This window comes from Ostrinia furnacalis, unplaced genomic scaffold, assembly GCF_004193835.3.
Source record: "Ostrinia furnacalis isolate ACB-3 unplaced genomic scaffold, ASM419383v2 OfSCF7591, whole genome shotgun sequence".
NCBI classification, from domain to species: domain Eukaryota; kingdom Metazoa; phylum Arthropoda; class Insecta; order Lepidoptera; family Crambidae; genus Ostrinia; species Ostrinia furnacalis.
In genome coordinates this window covers 64,702-79,370 of record NW_021137830.1, presented here as the reverse complement: position 1 = coordinate 79,370, position 14,669 = coordinate 64,702, and the positions used below count along the sequence as shown (strand labels likewise).

At 35.8% G+C, this 14,669-nt stretch overlaps 2 protein-coding genes across 2 annotated transcripts; both read right to left on the bottom strand.

Moving 5' to 3' along the window:
* Positions 1 to 2,498: 2,498 nt before the first annotated feature.
* Positions 2,499 to 3,763, bottom strand: LOC114365467 (probable small nuclear ribonucleoprotein G). The gene is made up of 3 exons (XM_028322050.1): positions 3,623 to 3,763; positions 3,069 to 3,216; positions 2,499 to 2,682 (listed from the first exon to the last, which is right to left on the bottom strand). Exons 1-3 carry the CDS (start codon positions 3,652 to 3,654, stop codon positions 2,632 to 2,634), a joined length of 231 nt encoding a protein of 76 aa, XP_028177851.1. The 5' UTR covers positions 3,655 to 3,763; the 3' UTR covers positions 2,499 to 2,631.
* Positions 3,764 to 5,666: 1,903 nt separating this feature from the next.
* LOC114365465 (probable small nuclear ribonucleoprotein G) lies at positions 5,667 to 6,931 on the bottom strand. The gene is made up of 3 exons (XM_028322048.1): positions 6,785 to 6,931; positions 6,230 to 6,377; positions 5,667 to 5,848 (listed from the first exon to the last, which is right to left on the bottom strand). The coding sequence occupies exons 1-3, from the start codon at positions 6,814 to 6,816 to the stop codon at positions 5,798 to 5,800; spliced, it is 231 nt and encodes a 76-aa protein (XP_028177849.1). The 5' UTR covers positions 6,817 to 6,931; the 3' UTR covers positions 5,667 to 5,797.
* Between the last annotated feature and the right edge of the window lie 7,738 nt (positions 6,932 to 14,669).

Genomic DNA, 14,669 nt, shown 5'->3' with positions numbered 1-14,669 from the left:
TATTAATACCGGCAGAGAGATCAAAATCGCCGGTACCGACAGTGGCAACGGCATTCCGTCGGTTCCACAATCATGTCAATGACCATGACCATGACGAAGTCAAGGCCGCGGTTACTGTGATACCTTGAAGAGCGGTAGTTTGCAACGTCCAAAATAGTCCCTTGCAGCACTCCTGGTGGCCTAGAATGCGTCGCACGATATAATCTTATCGACTTTAGACGACAAATGTATCGTTAATTGATAAAGTCGATAAGACGATATAATGGCGCTCATCCTAAGCTAGCTGGTCATATGTGCTTTATACGCCTTAGTAGAAATAGGTCACAAAATTCCTGGGTGCTTACAGCTTCAATGTGGAAAACAGATTTCATTTCAATTATTACATGCAGATTGAAGTCTTCCATGTGGTGTGCATGTTATTGAACATGGCAAAGCTGGTTTAGTGATCTTTCTGGTCTGAGGTTAATGTAAAAACTAAATTCCCTGGTAAATAGGCTTTATTGGAAGCCACAGACATGATGGCAGATGGAGTATGCTCTCGAAACTTAGGAACGAAACACGTCCGTCCTATCAGACCAATGTCAATGTACAAAGGTAATTGTTTAAATTGGCATTGACATAATCGAGCGCTTCCAGACAAAAGCCTTACGTTTGATTTACCAAACCCCATGGAATATCAGCAACAGGCTCATCTATCAGGACTTGCCATTGCCCACAGTCATAGAGGAAATAAAGAGCCTCACACTCCGCTACAAGGATAGACTTTCAAATCATCCAAACTCATCAGTACAACAACTCATGACCATTGAAGGCTTCCTATTCAGCAGACTGCAAAGAGCTAGAGTTAGGGGTCTCCTTAGTAGATTCCAGGACAGTTGAGAAACCATGACCACTGAGGGCAACTGAGTCACTGGACTCCACCCTGCTCATGACAAAGAACAAACAGCAAACGGACACAGGAGTGGATTACTGTAAATCCCTACAGATTGCTGCTGGGACCACGGATATAAGAGAAAAAAAAAAGAAATAAATGCTTTTTACTTTTACTTTACAAATTCGATTGAATTGATACTTATCAATATTTTCTTGTTTCTGGCTTAAATCACAACAAAAACCAGTAAGAATTGTAGAATCACTTTCTTTAACTGCTTGCTACATTGTTAATTAGTCAGCGAGGCAGAACAATGTTTTATATGAATTTATTGACACCAATATGTCACCATTTGCCCAACATCATAAAAAAACAAAAAGTTGGCACTATGAAAGAACTGAAATAAATAACTTTTAAGCAAATAAATTGGATAAAATTTTAAAAAATATATATTTTTAATGAAAATCTTTTTTTTATTGTATTTCATTCATGTAGTTGTCGACTTGTTGCGGTGCTAAGTGCAAGGAATAAAATAAAATATAAAATAGGTTACCTAGTAGTAGTAATTATAAAATACTCACTCAAATAAATATCCTCCATATCAACGCACTTGCTTGAACTACTTCTAAGTGGCAGTAAACCTTAGTTTTGAAATGTAATAATTAAAAATAATGATCAATTAACTCAAAAACAGGCGCGCTAGAAAAACTAATCAACGTCAGGCTGACCTACAATGGAGTAGATGACCTCATCAACTCTAGAAACACCAGATTTTTTGCACTTTTCGGCTACACCCGCGCAGTGTATGTATAGCAATTGCAAAAAATACAGTTCAACGTCAGTCCACTATGTATGTGGGAGTCAGAATACATAATAATAAGCACGCAATCAAAGTAATGTAGTGTGAATCAGAGTTAAACGGGAACATAAACAAAAAAACACTTACCGATAACGGAAACAAGTTATAAATTCACTTCCCAATTTACGAGGAGTAAATGCACTTCACAAATGTGTTAAAACATAGCCGCTGCTTGGGGTTGATTTACTAACGACGCCAAAACATGAATAATTCCGATAAAAATCCAAAACTGATTGGTTTTATCAACTTCGCTCACTGGTTGGGCAGCGGATTTGACATAACGACAATGAACGGAAACAAACGGAAACGTCAAATTTTTGACAATGACATTTATTGAATGGTCCGAATTGTTGTGTGAAGTATTATTTACTTTATTTTCTTTTTAATAATTACGTTTAAAAATACTCAGTTAACTAGTCCAATGATGTAAGTAATACAAGTGATGTTAAAATCACATATTATTATCTATTTTTAATGCAGATTAAATTTATACTTATAAAATTAAACGATTTTTTCACAAAAACATCAACTATCTCTTTCGGACAATGATCAATGAGTCAGTTACCCATTAGCAATAATAAACTCTTAGACTAAAGAAATTTTAAGTCCATGAAAATAGAAAAACGACTAAAATATTTGAATATATTAGCTAGCTAAGGAATAGTTGGTAACTTTCTGAATTATAGGAAAATTATTTACTCGTCAGGTCTACGATTTGGTATATTTTTCCATAACAGGATACAGGATTTATGGGAATAAAACTATAACTAAACTTTCTTATTTAATTTATTGTAATTTGGATGTTGTAAAGGAATGACTTCAGTGGACTGAAAATATTTGCAATTGCAAAAGTTCATTCGCTTATAAAATAATCTTACAAATTAAATCTTAAATCTAAATCCTATATTCTATCTAGTGACTCCAGCATGATTATGCTATTTCCTCGGATGACCTGAAACAGAACAGAAAACATTATTAATTACATAAAATAATAATTTGCTAATTCGTACAATATGAGATTTTATAGTTACTGTTGCTAATTATAGTTACAGTCGCTAATTAATTCTTTGTTAGAAAACTATGTTTAAATTCAAATAGTTTTGTAAATCTTCAAATATCTGTAAGATTGTTAAAAAAAATTTACCAATCATTAGATCAGAGATGGAATTGTGTAAAGCAATCGTAATCATTTGACAGTTCATAACGTACGATAAAGTCAGTTATACCTACAAAGTGTTTGACAGAATAATCGTATGTTATGAACTGTCAAATGATTACGATTGCTTTACACAATTCCACCTCTGTTCTCTCTGTGATATAAGTAAATTAATTACTAACCACCATCCCGATGTTGTTACGCTGACCGTCTTTGCACTCCTCCACCGACTCATCCAGTACTAGATTCATGAACGGATCGAAACCTCGAAGCACTCCGATGACTGCACGCCCTGCATTCAGCTTTATGGACAACTTCTTGTCCATGAACCTTTTGAAAGAAAGAAAGAAATATTAAAATGAGGAACCTACTTTTTATATTTTCCAGTAACTGGATGATGGATCACCATGATAGCACAAACAACATTGCCAAAGTGTAACACTGTAAGTATTGCATGTTACAGGATAAACCGTCCATCATAAATCCAATGAATGACGGCAGATGGAAAACTTTGAAATAAACCTTCTTTGTATTGTAGTAGGTATGCAAGCGACAAAAATGTTTTTGAAACAGTAACATTCAGTATTACAAAGTAGTAACGTACATTATAATAAGTATATTAACAAAATAATTTGCAATAAACATCTCTAAAATTGGATAGAACGTAAAAACGACGCTATGCAAGTTGAGGTTATAAAAATGTTGTGTTGTTGGACGTCCATTGGCAAAAACTTACTTTTTCAATTCTGGAGGGTGAGCCTTCGACATTTTGAAAGTTTAATTGGATTAGCAAAGTAACAAAGATGAAATTTAATGAAAAATAATCCGAAACCGAAGAAAACCGCTGCAGCTTTTTCTGTTTTTTTTTTTATGCAAGATTGACTTTTTGTTTTGTTGACAGTTAAATTTTGGAATGGAGCGTAGCTATTTCGCCATTTTAATATTATTAAGGTTGCCACGGACTATGTTAACAATTTCTACTCTCTTTGTTCATAGTGAACTTATAATAAAAGCAAATGAACTTTGATTACATTTAACTGATACAAATATATCCCACTGGCCATTACTAGCCAGGAAAAGACGTGGGATAGTGTGCTCACTCACCCATGAAGTATAGTTTCCTAGAAGGAGTCAGCGGAAAGGGAGAAAGACGAGGCCAGTGACTGTGCCTAAGCCCTGAGTGCAAGAAGAGCGCTATAATCTCCACCTGCCTCTTCTTGTCAAGCCTCGATAAGAAGGGGCCACGGGACCCTGTCTCCGCACTAAGCGAGCCGAGCCGAATACCGACTGCCAAAGAAAGGCTAATCCCGCGTTCCTGACTCTTATAACTATTGGAAGATTGTACCACAATTGTACCGTCAGGTTTTAATGGATAGGCCCTGTCCTTCCGATAAGAAAAGCCCAATGGAAGTAACTAGCCGCTCCAAGCCCAACGGCTAGTGGGTACGCAAAATTATTAATATTTTCCTTACGAGAAAAATAATATGCAAACTGCAAACCGCTCAAAGCCATAATCCAAAAAACAAAAAAAAAATACCCTCTATAATATGGCGGGATATCTGTGATGGTGGGGCTGGGCATAAAATTCCACTTTACTAGAAATCATCAGTGATTGGTCAAATTATTCATAATAGTAAATAAGGCATTTCAATTTCTGAACGAATTCAGGTGCTTTTGTGTTTGCCAGGTCTAAATATTTCGTGTCATAGTTTTTCATAACATAAGTTTCTTATTATGTAAAATAACCATCAACTACTTCTCTCTATTTTATATTTATTAAAAACCATCTGATAAAACTGGTAAATATTGGTTGACCATTATTGAAACTCTCTTGAGTGTATCTTTGAGCGAAATCATCAACATATTGCCACCTCGAAAAACTTCGTCGCATTATTAAGACCGCATTTTAAAAGTCGCTCTACNAGAAACACAAGATTTTTTGCACTTTTCGGCTACACCCGCGCAGTGTGTATGTATAGCAATAGCAACAAATACAGTTCAACGTCAGTCTACTGTGTATGTGGGAGTCAGAATACATAATAATAAGCACGCAATCAAAGTAATGTAGTGTGAATCAGAGTTAAACGGGAACATAAACAAAAAAACACTTACCGATAACGGAAACAAGTTATAAATTCACTTCCTAATTTACGAGGAGTAAATGCACTTCACAAATGTGTTAAAACATAGCCGCTGCTTTGGGTTGATTTACTAACGACGCCAAAACATGAATAATTCCGATAAAAATCCAAAACTGATTGGTTTTATCGACTTCGCTCACTGGTTGGGCAGCGGATTTGACATAACGACAATGAACGGAAACGTCAAATTTTTGACAATGACACTTTTCTCTATGGTCCGAATTGTTGTGAAGTATTATTTACTTTATTTTCTTTTTAATAATTACGTTTAAAAATACTCAGTTAACTAGTCCAATGATGTAAGTTATACAAGTTGGTGATATTAAAATCACATAATTATCTATTTTTAATGCAGATTAAATTTATATCTTACAAAATTAAAAGATGTTTTAAAAAAAACATCAACTATCTCTTTCGGACAATGATCAATGAGTCACAGCTACCCATTAGCAAAATAATTACGGACAAAAGAAATCTAGGCCCATGAAAGCAGAAAAACTACCAAAATAATTGAATGTAATATTATCTAGATAAGGAATAGTTGATAATTTTCTTAGTTATAGGAAAATCATTTACTCGTCAAGTCTATCGGTATTTTTCCATAACAGGGTACAGGATTTATGGGAATAAAACTATAACTAATTTGTCTTATTTAATTTATTGTAATTTGGATGTTGTAAAGGAATGACACCAGTGGACTGAAAATATTCAATTGCAAAAGTTCATTCGCTTATAAACTAATCTTACAAATTAAATCTTAAATCTAAATTCTATATTCTATCTAGTGACTCCAGCATGATTATGCTATTTCCTCGGATAACCTGAAACGGAACGGAAAACATTATTTAATTACATAATAATAATTTGCTAATTCGTACAATATGAGATTTTATAGTTACTGTTGCTAATTATAGTTACTGTTGCTAATTAATTCTTTGTTAGAAAACTATGTTTAAATTCAAATAGTTTTGTAAATCTTCAAATATCTGTAAGATTGTTAAAAAAAATTTACCGGTCATTAGATCAGAGATGGAATTGTGTAAAACAATCGTAATCATTTGACAGTTCATAACGTATGATAAAGTCAGTTATACAAAATGTTTGACAGAATAATCGTATGTTATGAACTGTCAAATGATTACGATTGCTTTACACAATTCCACCTCTGTTCTCTCTGTGATATAAGTAAATTAATTACTAACCACCATCCCAATGTTGTTACGCTGACCGTCTTTGCACTCCTCCACGGACTCGTCCAATACCAGATTCATGAACGGATCGAAACCTCGAAGCACTCCGATGACTGCACGCCCTGCATTCAGCTTAATGGACAACTTCTTGTCCATGAACCTTTTGAAAGAAAGAAATATTAAAATGAGGAACCTACTTTTTGTCTTTTCCCAATTCTTTTCCAGTAACTGGATCAGCGTGAGCCACAAACAACATTACCAAAGTGTAACACTGCAAGTATTGCATGTTACAGGATAAACCGTCCATCATAAATCCAATGAATGACGGCAGGTGGAAAACTTTGAAATAAACATTCTTTGCATTGTAGTAGGTATGCAAGCGACAAAAATGTTTTTGAAACAGTAATATTCAGCATTACAAAGTAGTAACGTAACATTATAATAAGTTTATTATCCAATTAATTTGAACTAAACATCTCAAAAATTGGATAGAACGCAAAAACGACGCTATGCAAGTTGAGGTTATAAAAATTTTGTGTTGTTGGATGTCCATTGGCAAAAACTTACTTTTTCAATTCTGGAGGGTGAGCCTTCGACATTTTGAAAGTTTATTGGATTAGCAAAGAAACAAAGATGAAATTTAACGAAAAATAATCCGAAACCGAAGCAAACCGCGGCGGCTTTTTCTGATTTTTTTTTTATTCAAGTTTGACGTTTTATTTTGACATTTAAATTTTGGAATGGAGCGTAGCTATTTCGCCATTTTAATATTATTAAGGTTGCCACGGACTATGTTGATTAACAATTTCTACTTTCTTTTGTTCATTGTGAACTTGCAAGCAAATGAACTTTGGTTACATTTATCTGATACAATCAATACCCCACTGGCCATTGTCCGCCACCACGACCAGCCAGGAAGAGGCGTGGTATAGTATAGTCTGCTCACCCTTTATGAAGTGTAGATTTCAATTTTAAAATTAAAATTCTACATTAGTTTATTCAGTACGTAGGCCCTTATACACGACTTGCCCTACCTACATCATCGAGGTTTTCCAGAGGAAATCAGCGGAAAGGTAAAGTAAGTAAGACGAGGCCACTGCCTAAGCCCTGGGTGGAAGAAGAGCGCTATGATCTAGTACACCTGCCTCTTCTTATCGAGCCTCGGTATGAAGGGACCACGCACGGGATCCTGTCTCCGCACTGAGCGAGCCGAGCCGAATGCCGACTGCCAAAGGCTAATCCCGCTTTCCTGACTCTTATAACTATTGGAAGATTGTACCGTCAGGTTTTAATGGATTGGCCCTGTCCTTCCGATAAGGAAAGCCCTATGGAAGTAACTAGCCGCCCCAAGCCCGACGGCTAGTGGGTACGCAAAATTATTAATATTTTCCTTACGAGAAAAAAAAATGTAAATGGCTAAATCTGCAAACCGCTCAAAGCCATAATCCAAAAAACAAAAAAAATACCCTCTATAATATGGCGGGATATCTGTGATAATGGGGCTGGCGCTGGGCATAAAATTCCACTTCTAGGAATGTGAAAGACTATGAGAAATCATCAGTGATTGGTTAAATTATTCATAGTAAGTAAAGAAGGCATTTCGATTTCTGAACGAATTCAGGTGCTTTTGTGTTTGCCAGGTCTAAATATTTCGTGTCATAGTTTTTCTTAACATAAGTTTCTTAATATGTAAAATAGCAATCAACTACTTCTCTCTATTTTATATTTATTAAAAACCATCTGATAAAACTGGTAAATATTGGTTGACCATTATTGAAACTCTCTTGAGTGTATCTTTGAGAGAAATCATCAACATATTGCCACCTCGAAAAACTTCGTCGCATTATTAAGACCGCATTTTAAAAGTCGCTCTACAGCGCGGCGCGGTATGCTAAATGATGCTATATTGTTTTAGGTAGAGTTACAGTCATTCGTTTTATCATTATCTACGTATGTATAGTCAACAAAAGCAACAAGTAGACAGCTGGGAGGATGGATGCTGTCGAGTTATTTATCGTGTTTTCGTTATTATAGTTTAGATGTATTGTTTATAATGGTTTTCTGATAGATACGTTTGTTGTGGAAAAGTTTGTGTTTGTGTTTCCGTTCAAAAATGGATGAATCCGGGATCGACATGGGCTATGATCTCGCCTCTCTTCTGACGAACGATTTTAATGTTGACCAGAAGATCTTGGATGAGATGGCGGCAGCGCAGGAGCACCAGGACTTCATGTTCTACGAGTTGAAGTCGAAAGCAGTGCCGATCACAGAAAGGTGAGTTTCTTTTGGCTAATAAAAGCACGCATTGTTAGCGTTCAGCGTGTCGTATACACTGCGAATATTTTTAGCACATTATGAGGAACAATTTCTCCGAAGCCGCGACCCTGAAACTGGACTTGGCACTGCACCCAGTTCAGCCGTGTTGTTTATCTCCGCCTTCCATAACGCAATCCGTCCGCACAATTTTTAGGTTGTTCCTTCTATTTAATCAAGCTCTATGGTAATTAAACTTTTTTTTAAATTATGTAACAAATCTGTTGTTTTTGATTTACGAACGCAAGTTAGAAAAAAAAGTTTTAAAAAGTTTGGTGAAAGAAAACTTTCCCGCGCTAATACGGCGCGTTTTTTCCTAATTCACATTCGGAAAAAGGTTCAAGATTACGGAAAACTGTGCGATAACATTTTGAACAAATGTTTTGGCTGTTTACACAGTGGTGCAAGTTTCTAAAAGAAGGAGATGTTTGTGTTGGAGTCTTCTCATTACTTTCAAAATTGACCTCCTTTCGCGTGCGAAACGATGGTCCGTGGATTAGGTGGAAGGAGTTAGGTGCAAAGAGTTTAGAATGAAAAAAATAAATTGAAATTTTAACTTAGTGTAGTAAATTATTTCGTAATTCCTATTTGGGATTATAAATACGCTCACAAGCAGGGTAGATGGTCCAAACGTCAATTCAAAAAATTGGTACATTTTGTACATTGTCTGTGAGGTCACTCACCTGTTATCGCAGCTTCGAGCGTAGATCACGACGTGATCTGTTAATAAAATAGAACCTGTTACGAAATAATACCAACTTATTCTCAAATTAACCATTTAGCCATTTATGTTTTCGCATATATCGTTTTCCTCAATCGAAAATTCGGATAGCGTCAAGGTTTCTGTTTTTATGTTCTTATTCAATTTTATCCGTGTTTACTCAATGCTATCAGAAACTTAAGTAAAGCCTATTCTATTAGATTATAATTAATTTACCTACCTTTTTCGTATAAAGCAGGTATTAATAGGAAAAAAATCCTTTAATTACGTCCAATCACATTTTTGGGGAGTTCCCACCACTGTGCCACCACTTACATGCAAGGACAACATTATAAGGCAGTCCCATTGTGCCTTACAATTTCGTCCACCATACCACCATTTATAAAATTCTACTCAAAACAACAAAAAAATAAACACTCATAACAGTGGGTGGTAAATTAATTACTCAATATGGATCACGCGGGAGGCGTCAGCATCAATTAATGAACAATATACCTATCTCTAACCTTATTATCTGACATAGTTTCTTTTATCAAGTCTATTAATGGTGTCAATCCACTACTGGACGAATCTTTTTCATTTCTTTGCCTTCTACATTTCGAATAAATACCTACTGTTTGTAGGAGAGCTTGTTCTAAGTCCGCCTGGCTAGCTACCACCATCTTACCTGAATCTGTCGCCATAACAACAATGTTAACAGCATTGTTGTGTTCCGGCAGTTAGAGGTAAGATAGCCAGTTCCTCTGAGGTTGAGGATTCCGGGTGAAGCTCGCTTCTACTTACTTTCGGTCTGATCATCACTTTCCATTAGGTAAGATGCAGGCCAAGAACTTCCTCGTTGTGAATAAAAAAACCTAGATTGTACCTACTTATTGACAGTTTTTTTCTTCTTTTTTCTACATTATCATCGAAGTTATTTCAAGCCTGATATTAATAGGCATTGAATATTATCAGCAAATGTCCATCAAGTCGGCATAATAAAAAACAGAATAAATTATTAAATAGCTTCAGATGCGATAAGTAGCGACAGAAGACGTTATCAGTGTGCAAAAATACTGAAGTGATGTGTGTTCTTTGGGTACATAACTAACTGATAAGCAATACAAAGATTCAGACCCGTGTTTGAATATACACGTACTTTTGCCCACGTTTTCGCCCGCGTGTCTTTTTTTCCAAAATCCGGTGTTAAAACTAGTCTATAATTTTCCCTGGGTCATAAACTATCTCTATACTAACTAACTAACTACGCGAAAATAGGAAAGGAATAGCAACTTCCATTTTCACAAAACAGAACGGACTAAAAAAAAAAACACTGCAATAGATCTGTCAAAAATGTTCTCACAGTAAAGTTTTTGCTATTCCACAAATTAACGCCCGTATTCACAAACATTACTATGACGTCTCATAGTGTGCGTGGACGCACAGGGTGACACACGAACCAATCACATAGAGTTCTATTCAACGCTGTGCGTTCGATTTGCTGCTTCACTTAAGCAAGTATCGTTTGTGAATACGGGTGTAATTAGCTTAATGTATGCAAATGAATTCCCCCTGGGATCACATGTAGCCCCATGCAAAAACTGCGCGTCTGCATTATTATACGAGCCTTTTAATTACAAAACTGGTTAAATTCCCATACAAACGGGTATTTTAATAGACTTCACTTCTGTCAAGTTACGCGATAACTCGTCTCACACTCTTGAAGGTTCTTAACTCATCATAGATTGTTTATATTTATAATAAAGTAGGTACTAAATCTAATATAAGGGTATCGACAGTTGGCGATAAAATACCCCCTTTTTGGTGGATTCCGCGTGAAAATCGCTTCCAACTTCGGCCTGTTCATCACTTTTCATCAAGTGAGATGCAGGCCAAGAGCCTCAGGTTAAAAAAGATAAACCAATCTTCTTTACTACCCGATTGCAGAAAGAGAAGTATGTACAGACGACGGAATAATAATATACTCTGAGTGTGACGTTTTATGTAGTTGTAATATACCGCCACATGCGCGCAATTGACAGACGCTATTATTTATTAGAATAAAACATCAATCATGTGTTTAAAATATAGGGTTCATTAGCAATAACCAATATAGCGTCAGGTGCGATTCGAAGAATGCGACATGGGAATTCTGGCCGTTAGCCATGACTGTTCCCTGACAGATCACTGTCTGAGCGGGTGTTGTGTTTTCTATATAACGGTAAATCATGTCAGTACAGATAAATCACCATGGAACTAACTTTAACACTCTACCTATTCCCCTAGACAGAATCAAAATTTGTAAAGTATAGGTAAAAGAAAATAAAACCTTGGACGTTAACATTAGATTTTTTTTTTTTTATGCTAGCCATTTGTCTGTTTGTTTGTTTGTTTCAATTTGTCTCATATTCAGATAATGTACTATGTATCATGCATGAGTAGAGTCTTTTAGGCTGAGTTGCACCACCTAACTTTGACCGTAACTATGACGATAACCGGTGTATTTTGTATGGAGTTTGACAGATTTTTGACGTTTGTCAAAGTTAAAGTAAGATGGTGCCACCCACCCTTAGTGTTTAAAAGAATGCTAACGATTTACCTAAACGTCATCCTGTATATGAAATAGACACGTTTATGTTAGTTAAACCAAAACCGTTATTATAGCATTATAAGTATTAAGACGCGTGTACAATTCTATTCGTTTAAATTAAACTACTAAAAATAAAATAAACATCAACAAAAACATTGAATCAGTATGTCGTGAGCTAATAAGCTCAGGCAATGACAGTTGTGTAACTAAATTGACTTTCGTTTAGAATATCAATTAGAATTCCAAGGCCCTTGGACATAACTATCTACTATCAAAAGAAATCAACTCAGCACTTATTTTTGCAATCAAAAATACCAACACCACTTATGGTTTTACCCTATTTTTTGAGCAAATAAAGAATTTAATTTTGAATTCAGTTCCACTCACAAATTCCGGCAGAGTGCCTAGAATAGGGCTACAGGACTTATCCCACCATTGCAACTCTTGTTAGCCAGTATCTACAGCTTGGCCTCCAATGAAACCCAACCAGTGAAGGTTGAGTAGCCCCGGGGGATAGCTAACTAGTAGTGCCGAAATATCGGAAACTCAAAATTAAGGTACAATGGTAGCAATCCCGTCAGTAATAATAATTAGGATAGCTAACTGTCTTGAAACCCGCAGCGAAGAATCAGAAGAATTTAACAGAAGAAAACAGGAGGAGTTCGAAAGAAATAGGGCTACTTTGTCTTTCACTCTTCCCGTGGATGTCGCAAAAGGTGACTAAGGGACAATTATATGAATTTCAGGCCTCCCCAACTTGTCAGCAGCATTGTAGGCCAATTCCTCCATTTGCCTCTGGTAAATTGGAAAAGGTCGTGCTTCTGCGAGATGATGGCCCTTGGGATAGAAAATTTCTCGAGTAGAGACAAGAACCTGATGATGTCGCTGACTCAATATCGATCTTATTACTCAATGTTGACTTGTATTAATAAAATTTTTGAGTGTCACATCACATGTAACGTAGACCGTTTTATTGTTAACATGAATTTGCGAACCGGTCCAGCCTAGAAAAATTAAATGCCAACGAGTTAGGACAGTACCGTTTGTTTGTATTGAAAAAGTAGAGCTACTTGTTTGATAAGTGAGATAAGTCGCATTAGCGGTCAAATTTGACCTAAAATTAGTTATTTACTCGTGTCTTTGAGAGGAAACCGTGTAACCCTCTGTAGAAAACGTAGACTGCTATAACATTGTAATAAATAACCCTCCTTCTGGCGCAGTCGGGTAAAAAAGATGTTGTTTTCCCAGTGCATATAGCTTTTCAGTGGTATTTAGAGCATCTGATATCAATATTATCATCAGAGACGAGTGATCATGAAATCCAAGAAGGAGCATGCTTGTTTTATTCATCATCATCATCTCAGCCATAGGAAGTCCACTGCTGAACATAGGCCTCCCCCAATGCTTGCTATGGTGTGTCATGCCCGGTGTTCATAGAACAATATACTTAAACTTATACTTACCTGGGTAGGTATAGGAAAATGGGAAATACAGCCGTGTTGAGGAAGAGGAAAAAATAGTATGTACCTATGAATGATCGTGTATGAAACATATTTAAAAAAAAAACTTATAGCTCAGATTTTTTAAGAATGAAATAAGGTAGAGTAATTTAATCCGTAATTTTTTTTTATCTTCTATTATAAAGTTTATTTGCCAAAATAAAATAATATATAATAATATTTAAAGTTAACTACTTAATTAACCTAAACTAAACCTAATTTAAAAATAAAAATTAAGAAATCTCGTTCCCACCGCTGCAACTCCTGTGTAGCCAGGATCTACAGCTTGACCGGCAATAAAAACCCAACCAGTGAAGTGAAGTTTGTCCCGATGTTGTTGGAAATGCTGGCCAACTTAAAATACGTAGTCATTCTGTAGGTACTGTAGTATGTACTAGAATAGGTACTATTTACTACGATAATTCTTATACTTTACCAAATTGACGCGGACTGTAGCATACTTAACGGTAAGTGGTAACACTACAAGTGTGACGTAGCCTGAGGCTCTGTATGAAATCATTGTAAGTAATTTATTTACTATGCAAATTGAGTCGTTTGCAATTATTAGAATCACTGCAAATCACTGTTATATGTGAGACTTGCGCAAAGGTTTTAAGTTTAAGTCGAGGTTAATGTTACTGGTTATACCGTTTACTGTCATTTTTTTATTTCATCATTATTTCAATTGGCTTGCAAAACTGGAGACAGTCCATGGAAACCTTATTCAGGAAAACATCTTTTAAAGAAAATAAGTCGATGAAGAAGCTACAAACTAGTAAATGCATATAAGTCGGGTAAGAGTCGGTTAACATAGGAATAGTTTTTTGTAGTAGCCTTTAATATTATACAGAAACACGGTAAATACAAATAAAATTAAATATGACGTACTCGTACATGACATTGCATTAATGGTTTCTTGATCTTTCAAGATTTGCAAAAACAAAGATTTGTTTGTTGTTGTTGCTGCGTGGTCAGCTCGTGGGATAGTGGACTTTCAATCTGGCGTACATCTTTTAAAATGCATAACAACAATGATAGGTACAATGTACATACTTATAAAAAATAATAACAACAAAAATGTTAACTCTAACACACCTACACGACGCCTTAAACCTAGTATTAAGCTAAGCAGAGCATTTTATTGGATAATACCAGACGCAGAGTAAAGAAAAAAGAAACTTTATTGTACAACTAGCTTTCCGCCCGCGGCTTCACCCGTGTGGAATTTTGTCTGTCACAGAAAAACTACATCGCGCGCATCCCTGTTTCAAAAACCGGGACAAAAAGTATCCTATGCCCTTTCCCGGGACTCAAACTATCTCTTTGCCAAATTTCATCAAAATCGGTTCA

Bases quoted from the DNA above. Each gene is read 5' to 3' on its own strand.
- LOC114365465 (XM_028322048.1), bottom strand. From the start codon at position 6,816: ATGTCGAAGGCTCACCCTCCAGAATTGAAAAA. The intron at 6,378-6,784 runs GTAAGTTTTTGC...TTCTTTCAAAAG, and splicing joins CACCCTCCAGAATTGAAAAA to GTTCATGGACAAGAAGTTGT. The intron at 5,849-6,229 runs GTTAGTAATTAA...GTTCCGTTTCAG, and splicing joins GTAACAACATTGGGATGGTG to GTTATCCGAGGAAATAGCAT.
- LOC114365467 (XM_028322050.1), bottom strand. From the start codon at position 3,654: ATGTCGAAGGCTCACCCTCCAGAATTGAAAAA. The intron at 3,217-3,622 runs GTAAGTTTTTGC...TTCTTTCAAAAG, and splicing joins CACCCTCCAGAATTGAAAAA to GTTCATGGACAAGAAGTTGT. The intron at 2,683-3,068 runs GTTAGTAATTAA...GTTCTGTTTCAG, and splicing joins GTAACAACATCGGGATGGTG to GTCATCCGAGGAAATAGCAT.